The sequence below is a fragment of the Palaemon carinicauda genome, chromosome 16 (genome assembly GCF_036898095.1).
Source record: "Palaemon carinicauda isolate YSFRI2023 chromosome 16, ASM3689809v2, whole genome shotgun sequence".
Lineage (NCBI taxonomy): Eukaryota > Metazoa > Arthropoda > Malacostraca > Decapoda > Palaemonidae > Palaemon > Palaemon carinicauda.
The window spans coordinates 132,868,017-132,883,918 of NC_090740.1; the positions used below are offsets into that span (position 1 = coordinate 132,868,017).

Below are 15,902 nucleotides of genomic sequence, written 5' to 3' on the forward strand. Positions count from 1 at the left end.
TGAATTAGTTAAATGTTAGCGACTTCCTTAAGAGGGTAGCATCGCTGGAGGAATTCCACTGTTTCGTGATAAGCCAGACAATGACACACTAATGAATTCAAGATTATTGACTAATGTTATTTTTAGAAGACTGGATGACTCCTTTATATAATCATTGTGTTCATCGTAAGTATTTGTTATTTAAATGACTTCGAAATGCAAAGAGAAGTTAAAGTGAAATAATTAAGGAGAATTAAGCAGCTAAAGGGGAAAGAATCCAAGAGATAAAGTCAGGAAGAAAAAATCCTATTTACAGTTTGAACCCTTCTAAAAGATAATAGTAGATGTTTGTACATTTATGTGATCCTTAGGGAGTATACATACCATTTCTAGATGCTAGCATCAAAGTCAAGCTGTGGCCCCTCCCCCCATCGCACATACTTGTTGTTTGGCTGCCACTGATATCTCAAACATGATGTGGCCTATCTCAAGTTAATGACTCGATTTTGTTTTCTTGGAATCAATCTCATGGATTTATAGGGTGCTGAGGTGTTTGAATCAATTTAAGGGTGATATCAAGAAATGAGGTGAAGGTAAATGATAGTCCCGGCCACCTGAATGAATTATATTTTCAGGAGTGAAAAGAATGAATCCCTCCTTTCCTAATCTTAAAGAACTTTGTGTCATTAATTGTGTTTATGAGTATTGAATGTAGGTGTGGTGCAGGACACAATATTTATTTTGCAGTAAGCTTTATATTTTAATTACATACAGTGTACATGCATAATACACCAAATGAATACCCTGAACATTACCCTATTCATCTATCATAATAATCCTAATTTTCATCATTATCATTCTCCTTTCATACTGTATTCCCTAGTCAATGAATTCATGCACGATGGCCCACTTTCACATACACAAAAGATATCATTATTATCATTATTAGGGCAGTAGATCCTCTTATAAGAAAGTTTCATTGAAAATAATTGCTACCTCAGTAGCAATGATTTTTTCATCTATCTTCTAACTAGTTCTGATTATCATATTTTCTGCATTACTGCATTCCGCCAGTAGCAGGGCAAAATTCATCCTTCCTCGTTGGGTAGTTAATTCCAAGGTAAGTCTTAAATCAGGTTTAATTCACAAAGTAAAAATACAATATTCAGCGACGTGTTTTGAGAGGTATCGCCTCCCATCCTCAGGATAGAGTGGTTGAAATGGTGCTGTAATGTCCTTACATATGGTAGTCCTCGCTTGTAGAAAGATGTGGCAAATTTACACCAGCCACCTCCGGCAGAGGGGGCGGAGCAAGTAGTGACGTATTGAGCAGCAAATTTTCATTGGTTGAGGTGCTCGTCGGAAGAGGTTGAGTCTCAGCCAAGTTGTCACTCCGGTTACTTATAGGCAATGAGTTGCCATTCTGTTTATCAACAGCTAGGCTGTGATTGGCGGATGCGCTCACCAAGATAATTTCCTTAGTAGACGGGATGCTTGGTCGCTTGATTTTGATTGTCTCGTTTGGTGGGACCCATTATTATTATTATTATTATTATTATTATTATTATTATTATTATTATTATTACTTGCTAAGCTACAACTCTAGTTGGAAAAGCAAGATGCTATAAGCCCAGGGGCTCCAACAGGGAAAATAGTCCAGTGAGGAAAGGGAAAAGAGGAAATATAAAGTATTTTAAGAAGAGGAACAACATTAAAATAAACATTTATATAAACTAATTTATAAACACTGTAACCAAACAAGAGGAAGAGAAGCAAGACAGAACAGCATGCCTGAGCACACCCTCAAGCAAGAGAACTCTAACCCGAGACAGCGGCAGACTGTGGTACAGAGGCTATGGCATTATCCAAGACTAAAAAAGAATGGTTTGATTTTGGAGTGTCCTTCTCCTAGATAAGCTGCTTACCATAGCTAAAGAGTCTCTTCTACCCTTAACAAGAGGAAAGTGGCCACTGAACAATCACAATAAAGTAACCCCTTGGGTGAAGAAGAATTCGTTGGTAATCTCAGTGTTGTCCAGTGTATGAGGACAAAGGAGAATATGTAAAGAATAGGCCAGACTATTCGGTGTGTATGCAGGTAAAGGGGAAATGAACCGTAAACAGAGAGAAGGAACCAATGTAGTACTGTCTGGCCACTTAAAGGACCCCATAACTCTCTAGTGGTAGTATCTCAACGGGTGGCTGGTGCTCTGCCCAACCTACTACCAACAAGTCTTTGGTTGATAGTCCTTCGGCAGGAGGGGAGAAGGAACCTTTCTTTAGTAGTATCAAGAAGGGGTTTCTCCTGTTGCATGAGAAGGGCTTCGAGGATTTTCTCGGGCTTCTGCTGTTAGGAGCACTGCCGATTATGTTGCTGTTCTTAATGATATCTTCTTGTTTGATGTTGTTATGGGATTGGAAGTCATGTTCTTTTATGGTGCCTTGCTTGATGAGACAGGACAGTCACATAGACAGATGCATAGTGGTCAACTCTATGTAGCATCCAGAGCATCCTGGAACAGGGCATTGGTAGGAATATACCACATTGGACCATCTAAGGAAGTCCTTTGGAGGTCTGGTAGCAGTTGGTGAGTTTTATCTCCTTGTTTTCATCCACATGGGAGATGTGGTTTCTAACGATATCCCTCATGGCTTTCTAGTCATTCTGATGTTCTTTATGCATAAAACCTTTGTAACAGAGGTTGATAGTCGTGGCAGTATTCTCTACACGTTGTTCGGCCTGTTACCAGTTATCTATGGCTTGCTTGTCCTAAGGTTGATTGGCTTATTAGAATACACATTATTCACAAGGACCTGGGTGATGCGGTCAAGTTCCTCGTGTGTGTGTGCCCAAGAGGATCAATGTGAGAGGAATCTGCAGACATAGACTTTGATGGTGGATGCCTTGTACCTGGCAGGGCAATCATTATCTCTATGCAGGCATAAGCCAAGGTTGGTAGGCTTGGTGTAAACTTTAGTGTTGAATCCAGAAGTAGGTGCAAGAAGTACATCAAGGAATGGTAGCCATTTGTTGTTGCTATGCTCCATAGTAAACTTAAGGGAACAACACTCCCATAACAAACAAGATTTAAGAACAAAGGAAGGCTAAGGAGGGTATCTGTTTCACTGCTATGCGAGATGTCATGGGAGGTTGTTTTGGCTTAGCATAAGCCACTTCACGAACCTCAAATTTCACAGGTTTATATCAATCCTCCATTTCCTGTCGGAGCATTGTTTTGCATTCATTGGCAGACCATTCTGAGTCATGAGTTCTTAGTCTGAGTGAGGATCATTGTGAGTGAATGGAACATTTTAATGAAGGTAGGACACAGGATGCAACATCAATATAGAACAAGCAATGCGTTTTTAAGGTCATAAATGTTCACCAGTTTCAGCAACTAAGTCTCTGACCTAAGATACTTTGAGCTTTTAACTTCTATCTTTCTCTTTACATCTTTCTCTTTACAAGATGTTTCGTGGCTCTTTCGATCAAAGTTTTAGGCATAAAAAAATCAGTTTTTGTGTATCGTAACCATGTCAATACTGTGATGAATTTCCACCAACTGTTCCTGCAAATCATCTTATCTTTGTCTATTTGATGAAAGAATAGTTTTAAATTCATTATGACTGATGGTTGGTAGGAAATCTTCACCTGCTACTTTGCAATGGCTGACTTTTCCAAGAATATACTCCAGTCTAACAACATAGTGACGCGAAAAGATAATTTAATTAGTACATGATTATTACATGGATGCTTACTACAGAAATCACATATATTGTATATGTGGTTGTGCAAATTAAAAATTTTTATCAACATTCATACTCATTTTTTTTCGTGGCTTTTCTGTGAACTCTTCATATTTCTTTAACGGTGGTATATCTATTGCTATGCCTCGGATACAGAAATGGGTGATTCATTCTCACTCCTGAAGGTTTGTGGCCAAATCATAAATAGTATTCTCTACTCTAGGCATCTTTGAGGCCATATGAAGGTGATTTTTGCCCAATGCTTTCTACTTTTTACCTAGTGTTCATTTTCCCATAGGTAGGAAAAAACTTGTTTACACTACATATCATATACACGTGATATTCTGGATTGTAATAATAAATTAACACCCACCTCATGACCTACGATATACCGCGTGATATCGACCTCAAATGTATTCAAACATCTCATAAATTGACTCAGTACCCTAAAAATAGCATGAGATTGAATCCATGAACTTAAATCGGTCCATTATTTCTTGAGATATGTCAAATACTTGTGCTAGGTATCGGATTCGGAGGTGGTCATTTTAGGCAAAATTGTATGCTTATAATATTTTCACCCAGCAATGGTATATATAGTCCCTAAGGATTACAAAAGCGTATAATCCTCTACTAATATTTTGGAAGGGGCTCAACGGCATTTCTTCCTGACTAAAAAAGGATGAGAATTAAAAGACAAAGTTCAATTGGATTTGTTGTAGGTCCGAGGAAATCTTAGCTTTTTCCGCTTGGGTGGATTAACACCGATTCATTAGGCCCTGTTCTTTTGGCATCAATTTTGAACAATTTAATTTACAATAACCCAATTAGATTCCTCCTTATACAATTTATCATATGGAGGATAACATACATTATTATCATTATTATTATTATTATTAGTAGTAGTAGTAGTAGTAGTAGTAGTATATGCTAAGTTACAATCAAATTTAGGTAAAACAGGATGCTATAAGCCCAAGTGCTCCAACAGGAAAAATAACCAAGCGAGGAAAGGAAATAGGAAAAGAAATATACAGTGTGAGAATGGATAAAATAATATCCGATATCTCAAGTTCAGTATTAACGTTAAAATAGTTCTGTCACATATGAACTATGAAGAGAAACTTATGTCAGCCTGTTTAGCATAATAAAAAACATTTACTGTTATTTGACCTTGATTTTAGTGCTGACTTTGACCGTGATAATCATGCAGCCCTATTTTTCAAACTTAAACAGCTGGGAGTGGATGAGTCTTTTTTTTTTTTTTTTTTTTTTTTTTTTTAGTATTATTGTTAAATTTCTAAGTAATAGGTCGCAAAGAATTGTTGTTGGTGGCCACCATAGTGAGTATAGGAATGTGATATCTGACATGTGGTTTGGCTTAGAAAACAAGCTTGTTGCATATACAGATGATGTTACTCTCTTTGCATCAATTCCATCTCCTAGATGTAGATCTGGGGTTGCTGAATTCCTTAACAGAGATCTAGCTAAAATTAGTGCATGGTGCAAATTATGAGGCATAAAGTTGAATCCTAACAAAACTCAAAGTATGATTGTAAGTAGGTCGAGGACAGTTGCTCCTCAACATCCGAAGCTCAGCATTGAAAATGTTTCATTAACTGTAAGACTTATTCAAAACTTTAGGTTTGATTCTCGACAACAAAATTACTTTAAGAAACACATTACTATGCATTTCAGGCAAAAAATAGTGTTTTTCGTAAACATCTCCTATACTAATTACTTGATCAGAATGGTACTTTGACACAGCACTCTAAAGACCTCCCCCTAATTTTTGATACTTTAATGCACTGGCAAATCTCGTTAATTAAGGCATTTACTCTTGTCATAATAAAGCCCAAGTCACGTGAATCGGGTAAGTAGGTGAAGCAATTCGAATGCCTACACTCCCCCGTCCATCCCCCTCTCCTTTCCTCCCTCTCTAGACCCTCCTCCTATCCCTCCAGTAACCCCCTCTCCTAGTCTCTCCTGTGTCGCTTACTCAACCTTTTCTGTAACCTGTTATATTTGTTAATAACTGATAGAATTGATATGTTGGATCCTTGTTATAATTCTTATTAACATTTCATGATATTGTTATAGTTCATTCAATTTGATGAACCTGCCCTGAGGACTTCCTTCAATTGTGTAAAAATAATGAAACACGTTTACCAAAGGCAGGATTGATGGACTTTACCCCCCTTGAAAGGTAGAGTAAATGTAATCAAGTGTTATATAAGTTGACCGAAAATTTTTGCAGTGTATTTTCTCATTTTACCATTAACAATCATAATTTGGGTATCTGCTATGGTTTGTGCCTAAGCAGTTTGTTGTCTCAGTGTTTGTTTTACTGAGGAGGTTTTCCCATCATATTCATGACTGGCATGACAACTTGCCCCAGTAAAATCAGAAATGTATTTGCATTACGTCTCCATTTCATGTACAGAAAGGAACAAGCTAACAATAAACTAAGGATTAGTCTTAACAGGTAGGAGAAACTTCAGGTTTGTTGGACACACAATAACACAATGTGGCATAAGAAACACAAGCATATTAATAAATAAGTAAATCTTAATATTTGCCCTATAATTTACTCCTTATATATACATATATATATATGTATATATACATATAAATATATATATATATATATATATATATATATATATATATATATATCATATATATGCACATATATATGTATATACAGTATATATATATATATATATATATATATATATATATATATATATATATATATATATGTATATATATGTATATATATAAATATATATATATATATATATATATATATATATATATCAATATATATACATATATATATATATATATATATATATATATATATATATATGTATATATATATGTGTGTGTGTGTGTGTGTGTGAGAGTGTAATTGTGAAATATCAATCCAACAAATTATGTAGTTTGTAGATTTTTCATCATAGTTTTAAATACTATAATCATTTGTGTCACAGCATAATTCTGTTTGTATTCTACAGCTTTTGTTTATTCCACACAAGGCTTTCAAGGAGAATAAAGCCCATCAATCCCGCCTTTGGAAAACGCGTGTTTCATAATGTGAACACAGTTAAAAGAAGCCCTCAGGGCAGGTTCATCAAGTTGGATAAATAGGCTAAAGGCTATAAACTCCTTATACACCCTGACGAAATACAACAATATTATGAAATGTTAATAAGAATTATAACAAGGATCCAATATATCAATTCTATCAGTTATTAACAAATATAATAGGTTACAGAAAAGGTGTAGTAAGCGACACAGGAGAGACTAGGAGAGGGGGTTACTGGAGGGATAGGAGGAGGAACTAGACGGAGGGAGGAAAGGAGAGGAGAGGGACGGGGGAGTGTAGGCATTCGAATTGCTTCACCTACTTATCCAATTCACTTGACTTGGGCTTTATTATGACATGTGTAAATGCCTTAATTAACGAGATTTGCTGGTGCATTAAAGTATCAAAAAATAGGGGGAGGTCAATAGGGTGCTGTGTCAAAGTACCATTCTGATCAAGAAATTAGTATGGCAGATATGAAAGAAAAACACACCATTTTTTGCCCGAAATGCATAGTAGGCCTGTGGCTTTTTCAATTGCACAAAATAATTGGCTTATTGAGAGTCTTTCAAGATTTTCGGTGATCAATCCATTCTGAAGTGTTTTAATTCTTTCATTCTACCTTGTTCCGAGTATTGTTCTCCTGTCTGGTCTTCAGCTGCTGATTATCATCTTAATTTGCTGTAGAGGACGTTCTGATCTATTAAATTTTTTATTCTTGATCTAGATATCAAAAACTGGCACCGTCGTTCAATTAGTTCGTTATGCAGGTTGACATAAGATATTTTATAATTCTGACCATCTTTTATATTCAGACTTTCCCGGTCAGTACCATCCTATTCGTAATAGTAGGTGTGCATGTAATTCTAATTGGCAGGTCCTCTCCATCATGAGGCTCAATATTACACAGTATTCTAGAAGTTTTATTCCAACTATGATCTTCCTAATTGAATCGATAGAATTTCTAATGTTCAAACTTGCAGCAAATGTTTTTATGTTAAACAGGCTTACATAAGTCTCTTTTTATTGTTTACACACACACACACACACACACACATATATATATATATATATATATATATATATATATATATATATATATATAGGTCTGTGTTAATGGTGTTACTGTTCTTAAAATATTTAACTTAATTGGTAATTACTTTTCAAGTAGTTTACTTATTTCATTTCCTCACTGGGCTATTTTTCCCTCTTGGAGCACTTGGGCTTATAGCATCCTGCTTTTCCAACTATGGTTGTACAGTAGTTTAGCTAATAATAATAATAATAATAATGATAATAATAATAATAATAATTTGAACTTTTAATGTTTCAACTATTCAACTGCCTGATTAGGAAGATTACTCCACAATCTGGTCACTGTGTGTTATTGAGACTTGCAAAGGAGAGTCAGAATTTTGTAAAATCTTATGTAACTTGCATAAAGAACTAGTTGAACGACGGTGCCAGAGATTAATATCCAGATTAAGAATAAGAAATTTAATAGAACACAAGATTTTATCCAATAAATTAAGATGAGAGTTAGCAGCTGAAGACTAGACGGGAGAACAATACTTGAAAGATAACATAAAATGAAAGAATCAAAATATTTCTTCAGAATAGATTGATTACCTAAAATCTTAAAAGCCTTTCTGTATACAGTAAGCCAATCTTTCGTGCAACTGAAGAGGAAACAGAGTAAATATGTTTGTCAAAAGTAAATTTTCAAGCAAGAATCACCTAAAATTCTGAAAGTAGTTATATATAGTTAAAGGACCATTATCAATGAAGAGATCTGGAAGTCGAGGAGCCACTGTCCTCGACCTACTTACAATAATACTTTGAGTTTTGTTAGGATTAAATTTTATTCCTTGTCATCTTTGATTTCATAGAAAATTCAAGAATAAAAGAATACAAAATTCAATTGTTAAAAAATCAAATCTAGTTACAGGATACACCCCATCACTCGAAAAAGAGACCGTTGAACAGGTGAATGTGAGCTCTGTCTTATGCTGGGTCATGACAACAACCCAGCGCAAACAAAACGCTCTAGCTGCCAAGAATACTTGGGGTAAGCGCTGTGATAAAATCATCTTCTTCAGCGATCAGTTGGGTGAGTAATCTCCTTACCCTTTAAATTTCTTAGATTAGAGTAGCCTTACCTCATGTCTGGCTGCTAATGTACTCCTTTTTTAACACTTAACCGCTAAAAACTCTTCTCAATAAGAAAAAGTTAAAAAAGGAAAAAACAGATCTTGAATGATTTGATAAGGAAAAAAAACATTTGACTGTTCAGTTTCTCTATTTGCAAAATGTTAGAGCTTTTTACGTTCTATTCTGTCCCAAATAAATTAGCGATATAAAATAAAAGATCACGAGTGGTAGTCACTGGCAACTTTTAGGGAGAGAGAGAGAGAGAGAGAGAGAGAGAGAGAGAGAGAGAGAGAGAGAGAGAGAGAGAGAGAGACCAATTAATCTAATTCGTTGTTTTGAGAAACTACTCTTCTGCAGAATATGTTACACCGTTAACCTACTTTCACATCTCTTAGTTGTATAGTTGTGAAGATTTGGATGTCACTTTAGAGAGTAATATTGACGTCAGTGACTATTGATAGCACGATGTCATTACATCAATTTATATTAATTTCAATCATGGTGGTTCACTAAAATTGGATTATTGATATATATATATATATATATATATATATATATATATATATATATATATATATATACACATATATATATATATATATATATATATATATATATATATATATATATATATATATATATATATATATATATATATATTCATATATATATATATATATATATGATTGAGACCTCGTTTATCATATATTCCTCACAATTCTGGTCTTATTTGGTAAAAGAATACCTCTATGGAATTAGAGCGTCTCAATTGCTTGGATTTTTCTTTGTTCTTCGGTACAGCATACCTCCGTAACTGTGCTATGTTGGTCAGTGGTAGGTGGGAGAGCAAAATGCGTATAAAAAAGTTCTATAAATTTACTAAAAGTGAACGGTAATAAGTATAAACAAGTTCGGCTTCTACGCGTTGCCGAAAGTGTGCCGGGTATCTCTTCTCATATTTAGGCAGAAAAAGCTCTATTTATACGGCTCAAAAGGTGTGTTAAGTCAAGCGGTGGTCGCTGATTGGTCCTCATGGGCAGAGTCAATACAAAGTCTGGGACATGCTGGGATGAAGCTGCTCTCCAATTCGCTAAGGCACTCGCCAGGAGCGGATCCTTCATAGTCAGCCTGCTTCTCCACCCATGGCTGTCAAAGCTAGGTGGGGTCTAGGTCTGGGTAGGTCTGGGAACAGCTCCCTGTGGTGCATGCTGATTGCCTAACTTGCTGTCTGGACGGGGCTCTGCGTCAGGCAAGGTGTTCTGCGGCTCAGATCCCAGGTCCAGTGAGTCTCGAGCTGCTTGCTGACTGACTGAGGTTCTCACAGTGAGAGTTTCAGTCGCAGGCAAGCTGCCGGGCCGCTGATTGTCATCTTCTTCAAAGATGTTAGCGAGTCAGAAGATCAATCGAGAAGTAAAACTTGCTATGGACAACTGGTATATGACCGACCCCAGTATGGGAAGCACATCTTCTAGAGTCAACCTGCACTACAAAGGCATTATGCAGAAGCAGTACCAGCAAGAAGGAAGGACATTATTAGGAAGAATGTCATGCCTGTTTAAGAAAACACCGACATAAACCTGATAACCTACTACCAGACCACGAGAACAAGATCCCTCATCATGAAGAACTCTCCCATGCAGAATTTTCTGAAGAAGTCCAAAGTTTTTATTCCTGCCAATGCCCAGTCTGTGAATGCGCCAGCCGTTATATTGGAATGACGACAATGAGACTGCCTAAATGATTGTCCTATCATGTTCAAAAGGAAGCCATTAAGATGCATCAAGTCCTTGTGATAAACAAGAATGTCAAATGTGAGGATATCACCATGAACACCAAAATCATCAGTAGTGCCCCGGATAGTAGAAGGCTCAGAATTCTGGAGGCCTTGCCCATCCAGCGAGAAAAGACAAACCTCAGAGCACCACCCCATGACTCGCAAACATCGACAAGGACAACGATGATCAGCAGCCAGACAGGTTGCCTGCTTCTCAGACTCTCCTGGCAAGTGCGTCAGCCAATCAGTAAGCAGCTCAGGACTCACCGGCCTTGGGATCTGAGCAGAAAAACACCTTACCTGATGCCAAGCCCCGCTCAGACAGTATGTTAAGCAATCAGCACTGGGAGCTACGCCTGGACCTACCCTGACCCAGACCTCGCCTAGCTTCAACGGCCATGAATGGAGAAGCAGCCTCTCATGGCAGCACCTAAGCCACTGGGAGAGTAAATCCGTCCCAGATGAGGTATGGACTCTGCTCAAGAGGAACAATCGGGAACCAGCACATGACTTGACAAACTTTCTGAACTGTATAGATACAGTTAGCTCTGCCTACTTCCATCCACTTCCAACCTGTAGATGAGGTGAGACACTCAGTACCCTCTTATAACGTGCAGCAGCAGAACTTATCTATACTTATTGTTACAGTTTACTTTCAGTGAAATTATCCATTTTCTCTCCCCTACTGATGACCAACATAGTATAGTTACTGGTGGTATGCAGTGCTCAAGAACGAATAAAAAGCCAAGCAATTGAGAAGCTCAACTGCAAGATAAATGCCACTGTGGCCACTATCATTTCTAATGAAATAATAAAGAATATAATAATAACAATAATAATAATAGTGATTTTTACACACTTTTAATTTGGTCGTCCACAGACACGGACTTGGAGTCAGTTGTGTTAAGTGGCATCTCAGAAGGTGGTAAGGCATCCTTATGGGGAAAGACTCGTGAGTCGCTAAAGTACTTATACGATTATTACCTCAAAGAATTCGACTGGTTCTACAAAGCTGATGATGATACGTAAGTCAGTCGTTATATATCATGATAAGTGTTAATGATTAATTGATGGTAAAGGAGATTTGAAAAAAAAAAATCGTAAAATGTAGTGATCAATTTATAATTTTGTGGGAAATATGGATTCTGGTTTTCCATTTAGCAGAACAATTTAACATATGGATTTCTTGTTAATCTTTTGATTTATCCTAGATGATTAAAAAAGCATAACAGCGGACAGCGTGTGTGTTTTGTGTATCCGTCTTTCTAACTACTTAATCTATCAATTTCAAGAAATAGCATCAGATGATAAATCTGCTGGATTCACAGATCCTATTAAAATAGTGCTCTGCTACATGCAAAGATTATTTTACGTTAACTTTGTATTTTGTTTCTAGTTACGTCATCGTAGAAAACCTGAAGTACGTGTTGACACCTTATGACCCAGAATTTCCTATTGCTTTAGGAGAACGTGGAATTGTGGGTGGTAATAAAAGAAAACATTACTTAAGTGGTGGTGAGGGAAAAAAATGGTTTTTCTTGAAACTGTAGCTGTTCAGAAAGCTTTGCTATGTGTCATAAGTTAACCCGTTTTTATACTTGACTAAATTATATTTTGATGTATTTAATTGCAGTATTGTTATACATTTTATTGATATTCAGTATCCCTTATGCAGGTAGCGGCTATGTTCTCAGCAGGAAAGCTCTGGAAATCTATGGCACTAAGACATATCTCGATAATAAGCTGTGTCCAAAAGGGCATGATGGACGAGAGGACTTGATATTAGGTAAGGGAGGTTACTCTAAACACTTTGCGCGTTCATTAATTATTGTTATAATTCTATTTCCCTGGACATTGTAAGGAGTTTGAGGGTAGCCAATGAGCAACAGTTGTTACCCGTAGACGTGCCAATGGTGTTTCTCTCTCTCTCTCTCTCTCTCTCTCTCTCTCTCTCTCTCTCTCTAAAATGATTACAGTCCTCTCCATAATGAAATTAGTAGTGCTCGAATGAATAAGATACAAGTGTTAATGAGATTACGTCATGATGGAATCAATTACTGACCCCACCTGTAAATTTGGAAAGGAAAATGCAAAGATTGGATGGGATTCGACTATTGTATCTTCTATTTGCACATGTACAGTATAATCCCTTTCTGAGTGGGGATACCTTAACCTGATGGAAGGGTTTGCATATCGCCATGATCAGCAAAGCTGTACTAGTTAGGGACACACATACAAGGTTGATTTGCTGTGAGCGATCAAACGGCTGGTGATGATAAAAACTGGCCAAACCCAGTTGACTAGAAACAGCAGTATTGTATGTATATATATACATATATATATATATATATATATATATATATATATATATATATATATATATATATATATATATTATATATATATATATATATATATATATATGTGTGTGTGTGTGTGTGTGTGTGTGTGTGTGTGTGTGTGTGTCTGTGTGTATTAGTAGTGGTCATAAAAATATAAAGCTAATTTGTTTTCTCCCAAGTGTAGAAACGGAATTCATTTAGCAAATTCTACTCAGGATGTTGACCCAAAATAGGATAATCTCACAAAGGGAGTTGATAATCTGTCTTGGGGTTTTAAATCAATTAAGATAACGCTAAAAATCTTGGCTACTCCAACATGTGAGAGAATGACTTAGCTGAATTAAGGGAAAGACTCTATTGGTAGTAAGGTCTGCACAAGCTTCAACCAAAATCCCCCAGAGAAGAAATGACTACCTGCTTCTACTGTCAATTGTATGTACATCTTGAAAAAGACTGACAGGAAGTTCAAGACTGATGATATAGTTTACATAAAATTTACAGATACAGTAATTCTAAGACTAAGGACATCATAAACTGCGACTATGCCGATACTGAATTTGTTTGTAATAAAACAATGCAAATCAGAGTTGATAAGCGTTACCTTCCATCCTGCTATTCAAATGATTTAACTTTGAGTTAACATAGATCTTATCATCATAAAAGATACAAAAGCTTTTCAGTGTTTTGACTGAAGTAATTTTAAAACTCATGTTGGCCCTCTTGTTCCAGGTCCATGTTTGACGAAATCAGGAATACTTCTGGGTGATTCAAGAGATGAATTGGGAAAACACAGGTTTCATCAAAATCCTGCAGATGAATATATTATAGGGAAATGGCAACACAGGTACCCAACGGTGATGATTTACAAATATGATAAGGTAAGTTCAAGAAAAAAAATTATCATGAAACCTCCACGATTTAATGGATATGGCGTATATTTTTCAAAATATTTAATATTTTAGATATTCTACCTTGACATTTCGTGAATGGGGGAACACAGAAGTGTACTTCGAGACAAGAAATTTCAACCAGGAATATTTATCAAAATGCTATTTATAAAACAAGACACAAATCAAATGCATGTATGACCTTCATTTAAGAAAATTTGAGGCTGAAAGTAAGATTTTACTCTGTTTCTTTCAATTAGAAAATTGTCTCTCCCGAATTCACATTTATTTTAGTCCATAAACTGTTAGAAAAGAAAGTTGCATGGAGAACTTCAACAATAATAAATACAACGACCACACTTAACAAGAAGATAAAGTATAATGGTGCTGTGATGGGTGAGAGCAAAGACGAGAGAGGCAACTATTTAAAATCTTTGATGGCTGCTTTTGTGATTTTAGTTTGACACTGTGTTGACAAGGTCAGTTTCCTGAGCTCATGCAGACTTATTTGCAGCTCCTCTGCATTACTTTTTCATTACTCAACAAACTGCACCTTTGTGGTGCGTTATCTTCCTTAAAGTGTATTGTCATTTTTAACCTCGTCCATGAAGACAACGTAACTACAACACAGCTGCACTTTTTCCCTGTTTGAGTCATTGGGCTTATAGCATCATGCTTTTCCAAGGGTTGTAGCTTACCTAGTAATAATAATAATGATAATAATCACATGAACTTCTAGAAAGATGAAGAGCCACGATGTTCCTATATCTGTTTTGACTCTGACTGGAGCTTAAGGTAAAATTCTCATCTTAGATTCCTAATATGCTGCAAAATCTATCTGGATGAACCTGAAAATGCCTTAAATAATTTATATAGGATTTTCCCTTCATCGTTAACTTCTCAAGTTAACTGGCATGGTATCCATCATGCAGACAGCATACTCACCTCCAAGATGTCAATCAAAATATGTATATATGTATGTTAAGAAGCTTGATTATCACATTTTTAGACAAATATTTTAGTTATTTTTTTCTAAAGATCAGATGATATTTTATAGTAAAGTATATATTCATATGGAATTTGTTGGTTTCAGGGGATTGACAGCTTATCGCAAACTCCAGTATCTTTCCACTCTTTGAAGAATTATGAACTTCTCTACGCCCTTGAGTTTTTCATCTACAGAATTCAGCTTTTTGGTATCAGTGGGAGATTTGATGGACCTAACATAGCACCACTTCCACCTGATGTCAGTTCCATTCCTGAGGAGGTGAGAAGGTTTGCATTGCCCAAGCATCATTAAGATGTTGCTTCGATATAAATTCTTGCTCAGGATAATAATAATAATAATAATAATAATAATAATAATCATTGTTACAGTATTATCATTATTATTATTATTATTATCATTATAATTATCATCATTATTATTGTTGTTGTTGTATAATGAAAAATGTGACCACTCGTAAAAATTATTCATCTTTTTACTTTATGATAAAAACATTGTCCAGGATGTTGAAATACAATCTTTCTGTTCCAGGTCCTGAAGCGATTCGGTAAATCTAGGGTGAATGAAGGGGGAAGCTAACATGGATTGATTGATTGATTAATTAAGAGTTATCTGGCAGCCTGACATCTTAGATTTTTTATGCATATATTACTTGTTGTAAATAAATAAATAAATGGTAATTCGGTTTAAAACAATAAAAGCAAAAACCTCCGTATAACAGTTAGATAGCTTTCAGAAGACCTGGTTCTGAAATATATAAAAAAAATACCAATAGTATGGTACGACACACCATGTCCAAGAATCTTGGCAAGGATGGACCCTCCATCCTCACCTCGAGCCTCAAACAGATATCTATTTCTTTATGTACAGTAAGTGGGGCATTCGATCAACAAATGTCTCACTATCAAATCAAGGGTACCAAACATTC

At 35.9% G+C, this 15,902-nt stretch overlaps 1 protein-coding gene across 2 annotated transcripts in view; it reads left to right on the plus strand.

Moving 5' to 3' along the window:
* The window catches only part of LOC137655141 (glycoprotein-N-acetylgalactosamine 3-beta-galactosyltransferase 1-like), an 18,058-nt gene extending 2,381 nt beyond the window's left edge, over positions 1-15,677 (plus strand). Inside the window, exons 3-9 of one of the 2 annotated variants that reach the window (XM_068389020.1) lie at positions 8,757-8,924; positions 11,620-11,764; positions 12,136-12,254; positions 12,415-12,525; positions 13,811-13,959; positions 15,062-15,235; positions 15,506-15,677. In XM_068389020.1, the coding sequence (XP_068245121.1) occupies positions 8,757-8,924; positions 11,620-11,764; positions 12,136-12,254; positions 12,415-12,525; positions 13,811-13,959; positions 15,062-15,235; positions 15,506-15,553 (914 nt within the window). In that variant the 3' untranslated portion in view covers positions 15,554-15,677. The remainder of the gene's footprint in view (positions 1-8,756; positions 8,925-11,619; positions 11,765-12,135; positions 12,255-12,414; positions 12,526-13,810; positions 13,960-15,061; positions 15,236-15,505) is intronic. The other variant, XM_068389018.1, reaches the window with a different exon arrangement.
* The last annotated feature ends 225 nt before the right edge of the window (positions 15,678-15,902 follow it).